At 32.5% G+C, this 22,175-nt stretch overlaps 1 protein-coding gene across 3 annotated transcripts in view; it reads right to left on the bottom strand.

Annotated features, from left to right (window-relative positions):
• LOC124367469 (protein abrupt-like) overlaps positions 1-22,175 on the bottom strand; it is a 58,613-nt gene that overhangs the window by 26,710 nt on the left and 9,728 nt on the right. For 2 of the 3 annotated variants that reach the window (XM_046824304.1, XM_046824303.1), the window contains exons 2-6: positions 19,325-19,519; positions 16,747-16,926; positions 15,145-15,384; positions 12,510-12,612; positions 9,525-9,599 (exon numbers count right to left, since the gene is read on the bottom strand). In XM_046824304.1, the coding sequence (XP_046680260.1) occupies positions 9,525-9,599; positions 12,510-12,612; positions 15,145-15,384; positions 16,747-16,926; positions 19,325-19,510 (784 nt within the window). In that variant the 5' untranslated portion in view covers positions 19,511-19,519. Of the gene's footprint in view, positions 1-4,757; positions 9,139-9,524; positions 9,600-12,509; positions 12,613-15,144; positions 15,385-16,746; positions 16,927-19,324; positions 19,520-22,175 lie in introns of those variants that run through there. The other variant, XM_046824302.1, reaches the window with a different exon arrangement.

Here is a 22,175-nt window from a genome sequence, read left to right as displayed (position 1 = left end):
TATCGTTCCTACAAAACTTAACTATAAAATGACTTAACAATTTGCAATTCTAGATCAAAATATCTCAAAAGATTTCAAATATGTTTATATAAAAATAATGCAAAAATATTCAAAACAAATTGTTACACAGTTGTTACTTTTAATATTAACATTTAATGTGAATGTTGAGTTTAGCTCCAGTTCACCTTCCTCTTAGTGCAGCGTCTGAAATCTGACGCTGTCACAGACTAAACTCCTGGAATCAGGAGTCACGTGTTCGTCTGAGGATATCCAAATAAAAATCGGCCGACTGAGAAACTCAAAATTAACTCTACACTTTTTGCCATGTTTAAGATTTGTGAAAATTGTGCCACTGTAAAATTTAAGCATTTATGACACACTCTATCTCATGTATTTTTGTTAACTTCACAGAGTAATTTGATATACACTGGGCTAATTAAAATTCGCTAAAAATATTTTCATATCATATTAATAAAAACACCTGTATACTTTTGCATTATTTTGAACTACTTTTAGTATTAAAATGCAATATTTCATATTAAGAATTGTTTAAATAATTTGTTTTACCATTATGAGCTGGTTTATACAAGTAGCTTCCTGCAGTAAATCTCCAAATAAAAAAAATATTAAGGATAAATTTAAATCCTGGTTTCATAAATTTAATGCATCATTTCCCATACAATAACAATTAAGGCTTTAATTAAGATGTAATGGGCTACCTGAGTGAATTTGAGGCAAGTTGTATGATAAGATCATCATTGTATTATAAATTATCATTATCATCATCATTTATAGTAATTATTAACTATCGTATTCACGTTTGAACTCCTGGATCCATTGCTCAAGAAGTGACGAATAAAGTTGAACACGGCAAAATTTGAAGCTATATGCTTCATTAGGAAGAGGACCAGTTCTTTAGGAGAACCTTCATCACGAGAGAGAGGCTACGGTGGACCACTAAAACCAAGTATTTGGGAATAGTGTTAAACCACACTCTGACTACCAGACAGGCCGCTATCACCCGCCTCAACCTGTGGAAAGCTTCCCACAATGTTCTCTCCTAAAGCCTATATCTCCCTTCTGGAGAAGACTAAGATGCTGCTGTATAGGGTCATCATTCGTCCAGTCCTTACCTACACTGCACCTGTCTGGTACCCAACATCTTCCTCGACCAGGAAAAGGATAGAAGTGTTTCAAACCTCCACACTGCATTTTCTAACTACACGGCCATGGTACGTCAGGAGCACAGTGATACTTCGTACCATTGACCCATGGGTTTCCCAGGAGGGTGGTCCCTCCCGGAGAGAGACTGAGGACACTATCAGACAACCCGGCCTAGTAAAAATCCCTGCACGAACTCACTGACACAATGACTGCCCATCCCTCATGATCACACACTCTTTATTGAAATTCTCTCTCCAATTAACGATTCGAGAAGTTAGTCTTCCCCTCCTGACCTACTGCACAAAATCTATTTGTGAGCTAGGAACTATCTGTCCAGCAGCCATTGGGATTATTTCCCACAAACAGTTCAAAGAAGGGAGAAACATCCCCGTCGACCTGTCTGGAGAGTTATGTAACAAATAAATTAATAATACTATTTGCCCATCTATGCGGTCAGTAGTGTTTCTCTACATTCATAAAAATCCAATTAGTTGAAAATAGCTCCTACAGAGTGTGCCACTATTCCGCATTGTCAAGCAACTCTATCCATTGGTAATACCACAAACCTAAATGGAAATAACTAAACACAGTTCAGTTTAAACCTAGTTAAACAAATCATCCTTGAAGAGGAGAAAACCCACTGACAAGGTTAGTGGACTGATACTAATGACTCCAGATGTTGGCGATGGACGAAGAATATCTCTCGACATAGTATTTATCAGTAATAGATCAAAATTTCAAACAGTCTGACCACAAATGCCTCAGAGATCTAAAAACATTATAAATTCACCTAACCACAATTCAAACTGATTGACAATGTCTTTATCAATAACATTGTTTTCTTTGTTGTTCACTCGTCTTTGTTGTATTTATCTAAAATCCTATTCTTAACTTAAATAATACGTAACAGCTGTATGAAAAATATCGATGCTGTGGCATTTAACTAAACGTTTAACCTACACTTAAATAGAAATATTGTGGGATATTACTAGTTATATTTATTTTTCTTGCTGTTCTTAGAATATTCATGTGCTAGTCTTGTTTAATTAATAATGCAGATAATGAAAACATTTGTTTAATTTTATTTTCGGATAATAAAACCTCTTCACAAGCTGTTTGAGAAGAAAGGATTTTTCCAGTTTTCAAAACAGATCAATCAAAATTACTCCTCAAACTAGCAGATTATTACTAGAAACAATTAACTTCTTCATGATTTCGGGTAAAAAGCAATCTTCTTACAATAACTTGGACTTCCACAACATTAAATAGCAGAAAGACTTTTTTCATATTTCGCAATCATCCAAAAAAGATAGCAAAGCGTGAAATTCTATTACATAACACTTACACAAAGAATCTTTACATTATTAGTAATGATATTTGGTGTGACAGGAGTAATTTTCCCCCTATTAAGTATAAAAGAAAAATGGGCTGAACTTTCCTCTGACTTTCTGTTTCTTATAACTATGCTTTCTTAATTGGCACAGGGTAAAAAAGTAAAAAATGAGTAAAAAAACATAAATTTGTAACCAAAATGAGTTATAGCTAATAAAATTTATTATTTTTTATATGGAGACAACTAAACATTTTAAAATAAATAACTAATACCAACAGTTGTAATTTTTATGTTATATTATATTAAAAAGAATAACATTCAAAATCTTTAATAAAAATGGATGGACTGATTTCTTTTTTCCAATTACCTAAACCCAACTTAACTCATTTGTGTAATAAATAATTCAATTCTTGAAATGGAATAAAGTAAAATATTTTTAAAGGTTAAGACTTAAATTTTTGAAATGGGGTAATTTAAAGAATTGTATAAAAACATAAACTACAACTTTTAATCTCAATGATTTTAGAAGTGCTTTTTGGAACATCTATTTAAAGCTAATTTTAGCTCAATATAAATATTTTATTATATTAATTAAACAACAATTAATTCTGTCATTTTATACATAAATATGGAAGTTAACGAGAAACACACCCCACTACCTCAAATTATCTACTGTACAATATATCTTGAATATAAACAACTGGCAGATGGCAGACACCTACATTCAGTTCAGATTCAGTGAGTTGGAACAATCAGTCTGATTCCAAGAAATAGGTAGGTTGTCAACTACAGCCCTTTACAAGTATACAATTTACAGTGTACTACGTTGTCAATGATAATTAATAATAAAATAAATGCACAACAGATAAATACGAACAACAAATCATTTTTTAACAAACTACTGATAATATTCTGTAACGTCTTACTTCTTTCCGTTCTTTTATTGATGTTACTAATTACCAACATCAAACTCTGCTTATTAACTTTTTTATTAAGATGTGTTTTTGTGCTTTTATTTGTTCTTTGAAACCACCTAGGTTGCACTCTTTTGTGGCCATGCTGTGTCATGGATCATATACACATCAAGAATCAGTAGGAAGAAATGTAGTATCAAGGAAATTAGTATCAGGAATCTACTCATTTCTGGAAGTTAGTATTAATTAATAGAAAACATAAAATATCTAAAAATATTCCTGCCAGAAAAAAATCCCATTTCTAAAACGATTCTGCTCAATTACTTGGGGAAAATATAATCCCGCCAGTTTCCTGTGCCAGGGCCGCAGGAGAAGAATCAAATAATTTAACTTATATATCCTACTAAAACCCTAGACTTTCAAAATCAATCCTGACTCCTAAGTATGAATCTACAAACATTTTGTAATAAGCTTCCTCAATCAACCAGGCTAGTCTCTACAACTAGATCTAAGTTTTATATGATTGGCTTGTTGAACATCCATATTATACAATAAGGGGATTTTTAGAGGATGATATCTAAATACATTTTTAATCTGTATCTGTATAGGTTAGTATAAGAAAAATTAGGTATTAGTATTAGTCTAAGTATGTATTTGTGGTCTTTTACATAATTTTGAATTTAATTTTAATAATTGACAAAGCTTTTTCCTATATGATAGGTCAAAGGCTGATAAAGATAGTGACTACCTACTTAAAACAGAGAGAAAGCAATGTTATTCATGTATATCAGCATTGTACACTCTTGGCAAGTTTTAATATACATGAAACCTGCCAAACTTATGACACAGATACCAGAGGCTGTGGTTCCGATGCTCCAGCTATGTTAGTTACAGCCACTGGTTATAAAAACATATAAAGGAGTAAAATCAATTATTTATATAATTGGTGTAATGCCAAGAATTGGTATCATGGAAAACTTTGGCTGAGCATTAGCAAATATTTTACATTATAGATAACAATGATGGCAAAGAGAAAATCGCAAAGTAAACAAACTTAGTACAATCATATGACATTTTAGGATGTGATATGGTAACACATGTAGCCTAATGAAACTAGCTTTATGTTTGAAATTTTGCATGTTGCCTCAGTAAAACCTGTTACGTGACAATTGGTGTTTGAGTGCTCCTACATTATTTAATAACAAACTTATATAAATAGCAGCTTTACCAAAGCGTTTACAGAAAAACAAAATGTCATTTATTATATTTTGGTAACACTGTCAATTTGAATTTCCTATGAAAAATATAATTCAACAGGAATGGGGTTAAAAATTATTAGAACAATCTTAGAATATTGATGTATATTGACATTCCACAATTGTAAAATCATTCCACAAACATACAAAACAATGTAATACTTCAAAATCACTTAATGGATCGCATGGCATGTAGGTCTAAGGATTATTTTATCGGACATCACATCGCATTTTGCGCTAACAAACTTAAAATTGGCTAAAACTAAATTATTTATGAGAACAATCTTTAAAATAAAGCACTTTGTATATTCCTAGGTACACAACAGTACAATAAATTATTTGTATAAAAATAACTTACAGGACATCTAGTTATTAAACGATCACTGACAAGGTCAAAGAACTTGCGGAACAAGATGACATCCCCTAGGATTTCAATAAGAGTGTAATAGAGAAAAACAAAAAGACTAGCGAACTGTGTGAGGATAAAAGAACACAAGAAATCATGAGAAAGGGATCAACAAAAAAGGAAAAACATTTTTAGTTTAAAGATTGTCATAAAAATTGGGATGAAGTTGGGATAATACTTTGAGAATCTCAATTCTTTAAGAGATTATTAATTAGAATATCAAAAATTAAATTATCAAACAAACTACTCAGTCAACCGTCAGTTAAAATTACAGCACTTTGGTTACAAAATTAACTACTGTAATAAAACGGGAACGTAAAATGAAACAAAATATATAGAGTCAAATAAATCAATAAGGAGTCACAACATGATTTTCAGAAGTTCATCCAAAATTAACCAAAACAAAGGCTGCCCCTTTCCTGATCTGCTGCCATCTTGAGTCTGCCGTATTGATCATTACTTACTATTTTCTACAGGTCAGTTGTCATTGATTGATTGTTGTGACATGTGTTGTTTAGTTCAGTTTATAATATAGTTGTTGTTAGTTTTAAGCGTCTCATATGGATATATCTGTATTGTCTTATTTTAGTTTATTGCGTACATTACAGTTCACTAAAGTGCTGCGAATGTGTACGAATGCGTATTGTGCCAAAATCAAACCAATAACCAGTGCTATTCGTTGATTGTCGTTTCGTCTAACGTGGTATTCAGATAGTCGTACAGCTCACCTGTGATAAATACGCTACGTATACATATAGGACGCAATCACCAGTAAAAAGATTTTTTACATATCTTTTTTATTATCTTCTTTAAAAAAGCAGAAAATAAATTCAAATTTGGCAAAAACGGAATGGAATTTATTAAAATGTCTAATGCACGCTAATAATATCCAGATCAAATTTTTTTAAGGGTAGGCGTTAAGGGTTAAGACAGTTTATGAGAAAATAGGCTAGAGTTGAGACCAGCTGTTGTGGTTTCTAATTTCTGCATGCCATAACGATCAGTACGATTTGTTAATTTTACCCAAGTTTACACTTAGTGTTGGTTTAGCTGGCCACATTCAAACAGCTGATTTTGAAATGTAATGTTAATGTATTTTTTATGTAATATTACTTTTATAAGAGAGTACACGTACTTAGTTGGAAGTCTATGTGGCAAAGCCACCTCATTCCGCAAGCACTCTGACCAACAACTACTTTGTATACTGGAAAACTTAAAGCTATGTATTGGTTTTTGAGCAAATAAAACAAAACCTTGCAGCAGTTTGTGGTTTAAAACATCATACACTTGTTTTACATTTTTTATTGCAATATTTTTCCTGAAAAAGAAATCAATTACTAGCTTTGTATAGAAATTTTCTGAGCTACGAAACCTTGCTTTTTAGTTTATTATTAACTACATGTGAAATTCTCATGGAAGTAGTGCACAGTTTAAAAAGCAATAATGTCAGTTCTGTAAAATTTTGTTCAAAACAAGAAGATATTTATTTCCTTCTAAATCTACAGGAAAACTTATTTAATACTTAAATTATATTTTCTAACTGAATCTTATGGACATTATAAACATCCTGTTATTACAAAATGTGACGATTTTGAAATATTTTTTTTATGTTGGTAGGTAAAAAATCATCAAGCATGAATTTCATAAACATGTAGTTAGGACACAGAAGATGGTTTTGACCACCTCCTCCCTGGCGTTGTACAAATGTCTCCTCAGTTCTGATTTTATGTCTTTGGACTTTTTATTCTGAATAGCTGTGACGCACTCACGCATCCTCTACAATGATAAAAACATAGTAAGACTATCCACCAGCTTTGCTGTGTAAGCTGGTGATGATCCAAGGAGGGTTCACTTCCAGCTGGTTTATACCTTCCTGCTTAACCTACACTGGGTACAGAAAAAACTGACGTATCACTTAAATCTGAGCAACCTTTATGGATGTCCAGGAGTGGCACATCACTAACCACCACCTCCCTTTCTTCCAGGTGACATGACTTGAGATAGTGTTTGCTATCCTTCCTCATGGATCTTGACAGGAGGTGGCCCCTCCCCCAAATCTTACCCAACCTGAAAATCCGTCACTCCAAAAACCAGTGCAAAGTCCTTTTAGGACTAACTGCAATGAGAGGTTTCTCAGCTTCAAAACAAACAAAGCCGGTGTTTGTTTTGTGGCTCAGTCCACAGATTATTGTGTTGCGAACCAAATCCACCCTGCATTTTCAAACTCTTGATCGCTGGTATGAGGAAATCGGTAATTTTTTGACCTTGAAGGTCAACAACAAGAGATGAGGGAAGCGTGGGCCACAGACTGGTGGTAGAGCTGTTCTGTTGGGTCAAGGACTGGGACCAAGAGATATTGTGGATTAGGGAGCAGATCATAGCTCAAGGAGATCTTAGTCCTCAACTCACCAGACATCTAGACATGTCATCAGGTTCAAAGCTGACAACGGAACCGTAAGGCACACCTGCACCACATCGGTTACCATATTGTGAAGCACACGTGTCTGTCCAAAGCAGTAAATGAGTTAAGCTTTTTAATCTTATACATAAACAAATCCAACCTATGTCTTATAGGGGCAGGACTTCTTAGCCCTAACTTCGCCTAGTGAAATAAAGACATTCTTTACTATTTTAACCTATTTTAAATAGGAAAAATTTCTCTCTATATCATCCCATAGTGAATTCAATCTTTATTTAAACTTTATTCCGCTGACCCATTTAGATACAATTATTCTTAACTCTTTTATCTACCTTCGATCATTTTGATTATATTTTTTAAACGAGAAGCAATGTTTTTATTAAATAACCATTACTAATACATAAAACAAGTTTGCTGTTACACCCTAAGAAATTTTTTTACAATTTATGATTTTTAGGTTGAAATACTGTTATAATACACGAGAAATAATGTTCATGATAGTAAAAATATTTCATTTTAATCCCTACAAATTAACAAAAGTGTAAGAGGTAAAATTGATAGGTAACCAAAAAACAGCATACTCTACGCCCTCACACTTTAAAAAGACCTGAATGAAAACTAAGGTCAACATCTACCACATTTCTCAGATATAGGGATTGACAAGAAATGCAAGCAAGATATTAGAAGTCGTACAAGAATGGCGTGGACAAACTTTATTGTATCAAGTCTTTAAAACAAGAGTGAATTTTAAATTCCTAAATAATTTTAAAATATTTAATTCTAAATAATTCTAAAACCTTTTAAGTATTAAATATTTTTCATTGGATTTAATATAAAAAGTTGAAAGAAACTATGAACTGGAATACCAGTCAAAAGTACGTCATTTATAAATAGCGCAGTTACATGTTGAAAAGAGCAAGAAGTAGTTGTATATTATTTGTAAGCAATAGTAATCAATAGCTATATGGATTTCTTTGATTCTTTCCGTTGAGAAAGCCATATCAGATGAGTATCTCTTCCTAATGAATTTCACCCTATTCAGCTGCACTAACCTACAATACTATTATTCAACTGTAATATTGCACATAACTAATTACTCTAGCGTAGACTAAATTATGAACTATTAGGAACTTTAGACTCAGTCAAATTTCTGACCGCTCCCGTATGTCTGTGGATGTCTGAGTACAAGGAAGCCTTCATGTCTGCGGACTGCTTCCCGTTGAATTTGCCGTCAAACTTGGACACGGGGGTGGCGAACAAGGAGGCGATGCTGTCCGCCAACGGTTTCCGCGTATCGTAGAACCCTTCGGGTGCCTCACTCTTGGACGTGAATATCGGAGACAGCTCCCTGCTCCGCGTGCCCGTGTACTTGTACCGCATGTCGTTCTGACTCGGCAGGTTGATCTCGTGGTAGCTCATCACGTGACGCCGCAGGTAAAGCTTGTTCTTGAACGGTTTGAAGCAGAGCGGACAGGTGATGCACTCTGGGTAGTGGATGAGTCGGATGTGTTGCCGCAGGTTGGAGATGTTACTGTAGATCCGCCCGCACTCGGGGCACGGTCTGGGGTCCAGCGAGTGGGGTTTCAACGGATCACTCGGCAACGTGGGGTCCAGAGAATGGGGTCTACACATCTCACCCACCATATCTGCAACATTACACTGCACTGTCATCTCTTTCTCGATTCAAAACTCAGTTTCCCAATAACAATTAAGGCTTAATGCATTAAATTCAATTCTATTTTGTCCCACCGGGAAGAAATTAACGTCTTGTCAAAGAATTATTTCTTCCTCGACCACGGTAAACGACAAAAACCCCTTTCCCATAAAAAAGCTTTGGTGTTTTAACCAAAAGAATGCCATTTACAATAATAAGGCTGATAGGTGGAGAGATTTTGAAACTTTTGCTGCCCAAAATTTGGTGCGAACTCCAATTTCTTTTTTATCAGTGATGTATCAAGAGGTGGGTGGATGTGCAGACAGCATTCTCTGGCTAAACTATAGCATGCAAATTCAGCTATGAAAAAACTCCTACCTTGTAAAGATTCCTGCGACGTCTCCTGAATTTGTGAGATATGACCTGACATGCTGGACGCTGCGTCTAGAGCACCTGGACACAAGAGTCGGTTGGTGAATATAAATGTCCTTCAAAAAATTATCAAAAAAGAATTATTAGCAAAATTAGGTTATGGAATAATGATAACATGATTTTAGGATGGACAAAGTTGAAATTGCCAAGGCCAAACCGGTATAGTTCAGGATGGTATGATTGTCCATACCACACAAGAACGTAGCCAGGAAAAAATTTTGGGAGAGTCAAGACGACTGATATTTTTGTTCCTTAACCCTTTTAGGACCGCGCGTTTTCAGATTTTCTATGCCTAAAAGACCGCCTTGTATTTTTAAAAAGTGTAAGGGTTTGGGGAAAAAATTGTATATTCTAAACTAGTGGAGATATTTCAATAATTTTGTCAACAATGTTTTCTGCATGAAGTGACTAACAATAAGAAAATAGGTTTTACTTTGTGCAAATCAAAAAAAGGTTTGTTAACACCTATAAATAAAAAAAGTTTTTTGAAAAAAAAATGTTTTTTGGTTTACAGGAATTTTGTGTAATCTAAAAAAAAAATAGAACAGTCCACACATATAGATACATGTATTTACAAGTTATTGCTTAGGAGATTGTAACTTATTTCAATACTTTTCTTCAATAAATGGCTGAGATATGAGAAAAAATAATAATAATGGTAAAAATTAGAAAATAGATAGAAGCAGAAAAAGATAACTTAACGACAGAGAACAGGCCAATTAAGCAGTAATAAAACAATATTTTGTCTCTAACTCAGTTATTTCATGGTCTTATTAAGTTTGAAAGTTCATGAGAACTATTCTAAAACTTACTCATACTAAAAAACTAAAAATAAATTATTTTGCACACAGAAGAAATGTTACAGAACTGCTGACAAGTCTAACAAACATGTTTAGTGAGGCACACTCCATGTAAGGCTTTATTACATTTGACACAGGCAGTTCTGGATCTCTTCATTTTACCACCACTTTAAAGACTAATTTTACTGCATACAGCACATTTTTCTTGTTTCCCTGGTAACTTGAATATTCCATAAGTTTGAGTAGAAGAGCTGGCAGCCGGCTGGTTGTCTGGAGCATCACTGCCACCACCAGTACCACTGGGAGTCTTCATCCGTAGCCATTCCTCAGTTATGTCTCTAATAATTGACACAACAAACTGATATCTAGTCATAGGCTTACCTAAACAATTTGGTTTATATAGAATATACGAATTTAGAACCATTTGTCCAAAAACGTTGAATACAACTTTTTTTCCATAATTTGACTGTAATTCTGTAATTCAGACTGTAATAAATCTTCAATACTATCCTCGTTCAAATGTCTTTTAGTAATTTTGAAGCACGATAATCGTCTAAACACAATGAACAAAACGTAAACAAACTCGGCAGGCCGCGTCAGTCAGCTGGCGCTGGCGATCGCGATCGCATCGCGTGTTGGTCGCGGCTGTGAGCTAGCGCTACCAATTGCGCAATTTATCATTTCCCACTCCTCCGTGGATTAAAATTTTACTAAATTCAAAGACGATTGTGAATGTAGAAACTATCAATAGATGTGGAGTCAAAATTTGGTTGAATCAAAGTTATTAATTATTTTCTCATACCCATAAAACCAAACTACTGATAAATCGTTAGTATTTTTAGCCTAAAAGACAAACTAACGATATATCGTTAGTTGGTCCTAAAAGGGTTAAAAAGTACTTGACCACTTCAATGTTCAGTACGATCTTTCAGCAGTAAATGTCAGTAATAATGAATTATTTAAATACTAATAATCGTTTGCTAAAAAGTAATTGAAAAATTAAAAATTTGGGGAGGTCTGGATCTCTTGGACCTCCTTGCTGGCTACGTTCTTGACACCACTATCTGTATACACTTCTACTGTCCACAATATTTTTAAATGAATTCAAAACCTTCAGCTGGTCATTTTATTCTATCCAAAATCAGCAAAATAATCAATCAAATTGAAAAACATTTTATCTTAACCATATTGAAAGCCCATTGACATAACCTGTTTGAATTGGATTTTGTCAATTTTAGTGTCAACTGAAAAAGGATTCTGGTCAAAATTGAAATATATTTGGAAGCCTGAATCTCGAATCCATCGAATCTTCGACAAAGATTTGGATTTGAGAATTTACTAGTGGGTCTCGACATACTAATCAGTAAAGATCCAACGCATCATTAATTATCAGCTAAACAACAATAAACATTACAAATCGCTAAAATGTATTTTTGCCGTACTTTGAATTTTCAAAACATTAAATACATTAGTATTTTTTATATTTACGTTTAAACAGTGGTGCAATTTATTGATCACTAAAATATGTTTTTATTGTATTATATTTATGAATAGTAAATATATAACCTTATTAATATCATACTTTTGTAAATATTGCGCTTGCTGTTTTTATTTGCTATGTTTGTTTGTGTAATGCCACGTGTATACTGCTTGTCTATGTAAATGTCATAATTGGTTCACTTCACAACTTTTTAATGTTTTTATATAAAGTGTATATTATGTTTATATTTTTATCATGACTAGGGATGGTTTGAAATTTTCCAAACATTTTAAGTTAAAAATTATGGCCTTACTTTTTCAGATTAAAAGCATACATCCTGGAAGCCCATATTATAATCTATCAAATTACCATATTAAATCAAATTAAAGTAGAATGTAGGAAATGTGACATTGTTCTCAAAATATATCCATTTCTCTGAACCTTTGCAAATCCCAAAATAGGTTGGTAGTCTTACATTTTCAGGCAGCCTCCAAAGTTTTAAGAATAACAGAAGTAGGATTGGTTGTGATTTTGTTTAAATCATACATAAGTTAAAAGGAAAAGAAAGCTATTAGGATTCAAAATTTGGAATGATTTGTAAAAGATTCGGAATCGGATTTGAGATTCGAAACTTCAGGCTTTGAACCTTACCTTGTGCACTTCTGTTCCCTGGGAGACTGTCAGCATTTGAATTGTGAGATGTATTTGGCTTAACTTCACCGTCACTATAGTAATCCATGGGTTCCATTTTTGTCTGTAAAAATAATAGAATTGTCTCAATATCATGCTAATCTAACCATGATGACTATTTAAGTCAAGTGCTACAAAATAACAGAGAAAACTATGTAAAAGAATTTGAGGGTACTAATCGATTAAGATATAATGAGAGATATGTAATCAAGTAAAATCAACCTTCATATCATTACAATAGGATCTCATAATTGCGGCCCTATATTGGAATCAGAAGAGTTGGATTTCTGAAATCTCCGGATTAGTGGTTTACAAATTATTATTCTTATATTTTCTCATTGCTAACATGGTTAGCCATAAGACCCATGTAAAAATATTTGTTAATGCTCAGCCATCATCAAACTTAGTGTTTTTCATGAAATATTTTCAACCTCTAAAGTAATAGGCGTCACTAGCGCTCAGCCAACTACTTACTATGGAAAGGAGACTATTTTTTACATACAAAGGACCTCCTGCTATGTTATGACAGCAAGATTACTTATGGATATTACAGATGGATGACTACTAAACTAGATTAGATTCTAGTTTATGTTTATTACTAACTTAAATATGCAGAAATAAAACCAATTTTCAAAAAAGGAAGTAAGCACAATCCAGAAAACTAAACACCAGTATCAATTTTGCCTTATTTTTCCAAAGTTTTTGAAAAAATAATGACAGATCAAATAATATCTCATTTTGAACACTATAATTTGTTTGCAGATGAACAATATGGTTTTAGAGCTGGAAGAAACACAGTTCAGGCTATTGCAGATTTTGTGTATAGAGTGGCGGAGGGCTTGGATACATCGTGGAGCACAGCTGCTGTGTTTTGTGAGTTGTCCAGAGCCTGACTGTGTGGTACATGAAATTCTCTAGTTGGCAATGGATACGCTCTTATCTTTCCTCCCAATTCTGCCGTACAGTTGTATAAAAAAATAATACGTTATTTAAGTCGGAGTGGAAATTATTTAATTGTGGGGTTCCACAAGGATCAATTCTGGGTCCTGCACTATTTTTAATATATGTAAATGATCTCCTAGCAAATACAAATTCTAGTTTAATATTATATGCAGATGACACAACAGCAATTCTCAAATCTACGTCTAATATTGGCCTTCATATGTTGATTTAAAACTCTCTTTTTGAATTATCAAGATGATTTACAGCAAATGGTTTAAAATTTAACTCAATTAGATGGTTTTCAAATTGTTCAAAGCCAGAACCATTTGAATTTAACATCAAGTTAGAGAGTCAACGCATTAAAGTTTTGAAATCAGCAAGTTTTTTAGGAATCCACATAGACTCAAATCTAAAATGGGCTGAATATTTACAAATTTTGGGAAGAAAGCTTTACTCTGCTTGTTTCCAGATGTCACTCTTAAGAAATGTTGCTGACTTAAAAACAAAACTTATAATTTATCATGCTATGTATGCTTCAGTCATACAATATGACATTTGGGAAGTTCTAGTAGGCTGGCAGACATTTTCAAAATCCAAAAGAAATATTTAAGGATTATGACATTTTCCAAAAGAAGAACTTCATGCAAAGGAATATTTAAAAACTTAAATCTGTTAACCTGTCCATCAGTTAATGTGCTGAGATGCCTATTGTTTATAAGGCAGAATTTCAAACTTTGTTTCGCAAATCACTATAACCGTAATTACAATACAAGAAATAGAAATCTGTTGCACTTTCCAATTCATAGACTTTTTTGTTTGAGCGTTCACCACAGTATTTTTGGAAGAAAATTATACATTAAGTTTCCTACTAGATTTAAATCACTTCAAAAAGACAATGAATTTAAAATAAAAGTTTCAGATATGTTAAAAGAAAATACAGGGTGTCAATTAAGTCTGGAACCTCTTTTTTAATTTTTGAACCACAATAGAAAGAAATACCAAAGTTCACACGTGCTTACTGGTGAGACGAAGGGAGGGGAACATTTTGAACACTTACTTTGATCACAGGTACTTAAAAATTGGTGTTTACTTGTAATACTTAATAATTTACATTGTTCAATTGTTTTAAAATTCAAATAGAACTACTGAATGAATCCACCTTTTGAAGTCCGGTTTGCGGCATTGTACTCTGCTAAGTAAGACCTTTAATTTGATACCAAACTTGACCTATGCTGCTATTTAAGAATTTTGTCTGACTCCTTATGGACCGTCTCCCAAAGGGATTATCTGGTCGGTAATTGGGCAGATGTGTGCGTTACTATCACCAGTAAGCACGTGTGAACTTTGGTATTTCTTTCTATTGTGGTTCAAAAATTAAAAAAGAGGTTCCAGACTTAATTGACACCCTGTATATATTACTCTATTGAAGAGTACCTATGTGATACAATAATTTAATAACATTATGAACATAAATACATAAATTTATAGATTTTATTTTTATGACTGTTTTATAAATATAATAACATTGTACTTAATTAATTGAACTTTTGACTTTGACGATGTTTCATAACTGATGTTACCCGTTCTTCCAGCTGTGCTGGATTAAAAGAATGTATATCATGAAAACTGTGACAATAAAGAATTTGATTCTGACCTCTATGAGAGCAGTTGTAGGTACTTCTGAGTATGAGGTAGATTCACGAGAGTGGTGCGAGTTGGTGTCACCGGGGGCAGGCACACAGAGCCGCTTGGAGGGGAAGGAGGGGATGTGCCCTGTCTCCCCCCTCTCCTCCTCCAGACTGGGCTCAGGTGAATTTCCAGAGGATCTAGGACTTCCCTTTAACGTGGGAGCAGGCCTTAGGTCGTTAGCTTTACGTTCTGAGTTTTGAGGTAGCTGTAAAAACAAAATAAACCAGTGATTACTCATAGTGTTAGAGACTTCAGTAAAACATTAATGTAAAATATAATATAAATTATTTTTTATTTTCAATTATACAATATCAATATATTTATAAGCTCAAAACTTTATTACCAAGTACCACATTATATGTAATAGGCAGAACCAGTAGCGTAACTAAGGCAGGGGGATAAGTGGGGTAGAACTCCCCCAAGAGCCCCAAAAATTTAAAAAGTTAGATGTATAACAGCAATCCAGCTTATTTTAAATAATGCACACAATTTTTTTATTACGAATTTGGCCTAATATAATTTATTTCCATTTAGAAGTGTCCCATACCCTGCTATGGTGTATTCTTTTAACACTGGAACTGTTAAATGACTAGCAACTAGTCGCTTTTGTAGACATCTTTTTAGTCAAACGTTTGCTATTGAAAATCAGATTTAAGTACGAAAAATTGTATATCATATTAACTAGGTTTCATAATTTAATTTAATGTATTGTTTATTGAATAATAATGCGTAATAAGTATTCTGTAAATCGTTTTTGCTCACTAATTTTTACAGATTGCAAAAAACAGGATTTGTTTTCTACTTTTTTTTATTACAACCGAGCAAGTGATGTATGTTGAATACTTTCTAAATTTTAAACGTAAACGAACGTTTCTGACTCTTTGGCGAAGTTCTGCTGAAAGTGTGAACAGCTGTTTACTGTCAGTTAAGTTTAGAACATATTTTGTCATTATTCACATTTTTTTAAATTCTAAAATATACCAGGAATCTAACCCAATTTTTGCTGTCCATAAAAATAAATCTTCCTCTGACTTCAATGAATAATACATTTTTTAAATTAGCTACTTAGACAAACCACTTCGAGGGGGATTGTAGGTATGTGTATGATAGGACAGCACACTCACTACATGTCCATCTGAATAGAAAAGATTTTTCAACTACGATAATTTTATTTTATTTATAATTTCTAAATGTTATTGTTATAAAATTGTTTAGTGTTATTTATACTGATTACATTGTTGATTGTTAATAAGTTTCAAATGTGTTGTGTTTTTTTCTGTTTATTAATTCTTATGAATTTTAATGTAATACAATAGACTTTGAAAATAATGATATTTCTCTTACAGTGCATTACTTTCTACACCAATGATATGCAAACAGTTTTTATACTTATTTTTAGTCTGTCTAGAATTTTAACTTGACTTTTTACACTGGTAATATGCAAAAAGTGTTTACACTTTTTTTAGTCTGTCAAGAATTTTGAATATAATTTTCAGTCTAATGTCTATTGCAACTATTTTGTTACTTAAGGACAAATAAAGAAATCAAGAATCTTTATTCCACTGACTTTGTTCTGGGACTGGGCGGACAGGCCTCTGATCTGCAAGGACTCTGCGGTGTGTAAGAACGTCGGCAGCTTGTTCTGGCAGATGTTCACTTGTCCAGCGTACATGAACTCCACGAGGTTCATCAGGTGTTCATACTCCACGTCCTGCATGAAGATGATCGGGTGCTTGCAAGGGTTGCCCTGTACACACAAAACATAGACTGAAAAAATTGTGAGTGGCTCTTTAATATTGAACCCTGTACAAGGAAGAAACTTCACATTATAGAATTATTATAAAATTTGTTGTCACCACATCCCTACTGTTTATCAAAAGTTTTCAGATAAATTTTTAAACAGAACCTAAAGCTTGCTAAAATATAATCTTCTGAAATATAAAAATAACACTTTTGCAATTGCTGAAATTGTTATACTTATTAATGACAATGCAATTTAGAACAAAAATTAGAAAAGACAGTAGATTATTTTAATGAACATGTTCAGGAATAATAAGTAGTATATGTGGACATATTTTTAACAACAGCTAAAATGCAACTGGATAATGTTCAGAGAATATTAGAAAACTATTGTTGCGTGACCCACAAGTTTTCGGAGACTTCTTACCAATTGTAGTTCTTTGTAACAATGGAATTACGGTTCCATGTGAATTACAGACAATTATGTTGTTACTGCCCAATTAACAACCTTGTGGCAGAAACACTCACTACTACGATTTATTTGGTTTTGAAAATGAAATCTATAGCTATCTGGGTTTACAACTGCCCCTACTATTCAACTTATTTAAATTAATCTAATATATCTGAATAGTAGTTTTTAATGTTTTAGTCTTTAAATATGAACATTTTAATGCCAAAAAGAAAAAAATAACAACTTGAAAATTAAAAATAATGTCATCTAACTGGTTTTAAAACTAGATGACTCATATAATCCTAACTTTCCTAACTTAATAAATGAGGTTTTTCGTTTCATTTCATATCTGTATCTTAAAAGAGTTTGCTTAATCAGTGATGTCTATAGTAATGGGCGTAACATAGCAAAATAGCTACGACAATCAAAAGGTTAACATATCCATAATTACATTTTTTTTAAACTAAAAATTTCAAGTGAGGTTTCTAACTAGTTTTTAAGTTCTTTCAGTTAGTTAGAATCAGTTAAAATTCAAGGATTATGTCAATACACATTTCTGTCTTGATTCCATAATAGAACAATCATTATTTCTTCAGTAATCATTTCATTTATTTATCTCATTTTCACATATACAAATATGGCGATAATAATATACACGAGAAGGTACCCACATGGGCAAAAGCCTGTGTGTGAGAACCGAGTCCATCTTCATTCGAGCAAGAATCTTCATTATAAATTTGTAATCATTACCATTTCTACTTTCATTTGATATCTTTCAATCAACATGTTATAAAATGCACACGTTTTATTTTAAAATCACTGTATTTTCTATGATGTTGGAGAAATCAATGCCCAACAATTTAAAATTTCAGTTCTAATACACAAGTAGTGGTTTTAGACTAGAATTTAAAAGACGTGACTGTAACTGAAGATAGAGAACTGGGTGTAATTTCATATGAGGCCTTGGATTAGCCAATTAACACATTCCCGAAGTGTTGTAACTGTTGTTAACAAACTATCTACTAATAATTTACTCAATATACTGATATTTCATGTAACATTTATATGTAACCTATTTTATTTAGTCAAATTAATAACAATTTCTGATAGTGTCTTAATTTATAAAACAAAGCATCATCCTACTGAGTTTTATATTTTCCCCTTCCCATTCTGTCAATTAATGTTTATCATTGTGATTTTGTAAGTCTACTTTTAAATAAGATTTTTCTGCATATTTGGGTTGTTTTGAGGGTAAACAACCAAAATCATTGTGCATCAAGAAAATCTGTTACAAATATAAAGCCTTTTTGGTGTTATTTTTAAATTGAGTTCTTTTAATGTTGCATGTCTTTATTAATATATTAATTTATTATGTGTTAATGAGTTTTTCAAACCATGTGTGTATATATATATAAAAAAAAGAGATAGCTCAGCAAATAACAATTGCAATCCATCTCTGAAATTTTTTGAAGCAATTTGGGAGATAATATACTCTAAAAAATAATGTGTCCATAAATTGTAATTATATTTTGTAACGGTTTTATCTCTATTAATATAGTACTTTCAGAAAAATAAATACTTTCCCCAGAATTTGTATATCCTTTGAAAATATCTTAAATATAAGAATTAGATTCTACATTGAGGTATATTAGGATTTATGAAAAATTTCTATCATACCTTTTTTCATTATTTAAAGAATGATGTCTATGCTCCAATAAACAAAAAGTTTTACAACTGGAAAGTTCTCTTCTTGGTATACAATACTATCCAAATATGGCATTTAAAAATGAATAAATTTATTTTACAAAACAAAAACTCCATTTTATAGGCTACAGGTGTATCATAGATATCTAGCATTATTTTTCATTCCTTCGAAACTAAAACTAAAAACATTAGAGTATAAATGAACATTGGTAATCAAATAAGATTTAGAAAATAAACGAGTAATGCTTACCTTAAAGAGCTCTTTGAAATACGGACTACATGCTGAAAGAACTAATTTGTGAGCTTTTATTCGCTTTCCTTCACAAGCCAAAGTGACATCTACAAAGTCCTCTTCTAACCTTAAAGCTTTAAATTGTGATGTGAAATTTGACTGGAAATTATTCCACCTCAGGCAGAACTGCTGGTCATCTGCCATCGTGTCCACCTGAAAATTTTTACACATTTACATTGTTTTGCACATTAGTTATATTACAGTAACAACATAAAGTACAACCTTGTTTATCCAGATTAATTGGGATCGGAGGTGATCTGGAAGAACAAAAATGCAAATATTCTGAGAATACAGGGAAAACAAAACAGATTACAGGATTTCAAACATTTGCCACCGTTCAATGAAACAAAAAATCAGTACCATTATGTTTCGAGATCTCAATTCATGAAATGGGATGAAGCCAACATAATACATCGGGAACCACATTTCTTGTGATTCTTGACTTAGGCGTGTCACAACGCTCTGGTATAATTTTTTTATTTAAACCTAGTCTAATTATGTGTTAGGTTAGTTATTTACCTAAAGAAGAGATCAGATTGCAGATCTCAAAACATAGTGTTACTGATTTTTTGTTTCACTGAACGATGGCAAATGTCTGGAAAAATCCTGTTTCCTTCATCAAAAATAAACTTCAAACGTTATAGGTATTATACATTTTATAACCTATAACGATGGCAAATGTCCGAAATCCTGTTATTCTATCAAATCTTCCAATCGTCAAAAACAAACTTTGAACAAAAAAGATTACAGATAATAAAGAACTTATTTGTCACAAATTTAACAGTAAAAGAGTGCCACAATTTATTCCATGTTATAAAAAGAATGGGATGAAACAAGAAATAAAAAAACAAGCGTTTTTATTGTATCATAAAAATTCTATCAGTTACTTTTGTTTAACTTTAGTACATGGCTTCTAAGAAGGTCAATCAAAGGGGCCTTTCTTTCCTCTTATATGTCAGGCTAATGGCAAAAATTTACATTTATTTGGTCTAACTACATAAAATTTACTCATGAAATGTTCCGGTTCTTCATTGTCACATTGTTTTCATTGTCCTCTGTAATCATTGAATAAAAATCTCCTAGTACAATTTTCAAATCGGCCATCTCACCAATGCTATTTTTGGTTAGGGTCCAATCATTTACATCTCCCAAATTAACAATTATTAAGGTATCATAAGGTCTACTACAGCACTGTTAATTTGTTTTATTTTAAATATTCAAAATGTACAACACATGCTAATGAAAAAACTAATTACGCTGGAAATTCAACAAAACAATTTTATTCTCTACAAAATTGCAGGGTATTTATTTACAATACCGTGACCATGAAAAATGGACTTTTTTTCATGGGTTGGGCATTTATAGCCAAGTGTTATTATCACAGGTGCATATAAACTGGGGGGAAAGTATATCATTGTATTATATTGATGCCTTTCGGGCATTATTGCATTAAAGATGGAAAATAACCGACAAAATTTTGTCGAACAACACTTGGAGGGTTAAGGATCAGGGGCATCACGTGATCTGGGATTCGACTTTTGCAAGCTCGAGTTAATTTTTTTTCTAAAAGAGCAAGCAGTGCGCAGCACTGCGCAGCGGGCAGGCATCGTTGACAGGATTAACGTCATCATTTCAGTAAAATTGCCAGAGGTACTGTCAAAAACAGAGTTTTCAGAGGATTTCAAAAAATCGTAACTCCTTTGATTTTCGTTGCCGACGAATTTTTTCTTCACTATTGTTTTCAGGAAAAATTGTAGTTTTCAGGAAAAAAAAAATGAACATACCTTTCCATGGTCACGATTTTGTAAATTGATACCAATTGCAGTCCCTCCTCTACATAAAACCGATCTGGATAAATGGAGTCTGGATAAACAAGGTTGTCTTGTACTAAATATGTAAGTAAGTATTTTTGAATTGGTACCTATAACAATAAATATTGAAATAAAATCTAATAGTAGTAATTAACAGAAGTACATCAGGAACGCAAATATCTGAAGTTGATAGAGTCAAGCTTATTTAGGATATTCAATTTCAAATGAGGCAGACCATCAGTAAACACTTGCGTTTTTTGGAGACTTATTTGGACCTCAATAGACTTATCAGGATGCAAGAAGGAACATGAAGTTAGGTCAATGGATTGAAGCTAAATTATTATCAGCTGTTATCTATTGCTTTCTGCTACTGGTAAGATAACTTTTATGTAAATTTCTGCTTATTTACAAAAAACGGTATTTTGGCATAATTTACTATTTTACCATCTGCTTCACTGTATGACTTGAGATTTTAATCTGAATTACTTAGCTATTATAAGTAAATTAAATTAGCTCGGCTTGTAAAATATTACTATTATTTGGTCAATGACCATTACTTATTATATTTGAGTTGTATTTTAAATATTATAAAATTCAGTAATATGCTGCAGTTCTAGAAAAATCGCACAACAAAAAATATTCCAAAAATATTGGTAAATTCTGACACAGTTGTAAATCTCTGATAAGTAAAGACTAATGCTGTAATAAATGGATCTCAAAAACTGCAAATCCAATCAAAGGTTTTCCTCTAACAAATTGCTATGTAACCAAGAAAAAACTCAAAACATTATTCTTAGCTTATCCAATAACACTCAACATGTCCAATCCGCAAAATTACTCTGTATTCACATTGATTCTAAACTAAACTGGTCCCATCACATTAATAACTTATGCCGTAGGCTCTCGCGAGTAAGTTATCTTTTTTGGAAACTAAGAGATGTTGTTTCTATTGAATACTTAAGGACAGCATACTTTGGTTTATTCCAGTCTCATATTTC

Source organism: Homalodisca vitripennis, chromosome 8 (genome assembly GCF_021130785.1).
Source record: "Homalodisca vitripennis isolate AUS2020 chromosome 8, UT_GWSS_2.1, whole genome shotgun sequence".
In the NCBI taxonomy this organism is placed as follows: Eukaryota; Metazoa; Arthropoda; class Insecta; order Hemiptera; family Cicadellidae; genus Homalodisca; species Homalodisca vitripennis.
This window is presented reverse-complemented; position numbering and strand designations above follow the sequence as displayed.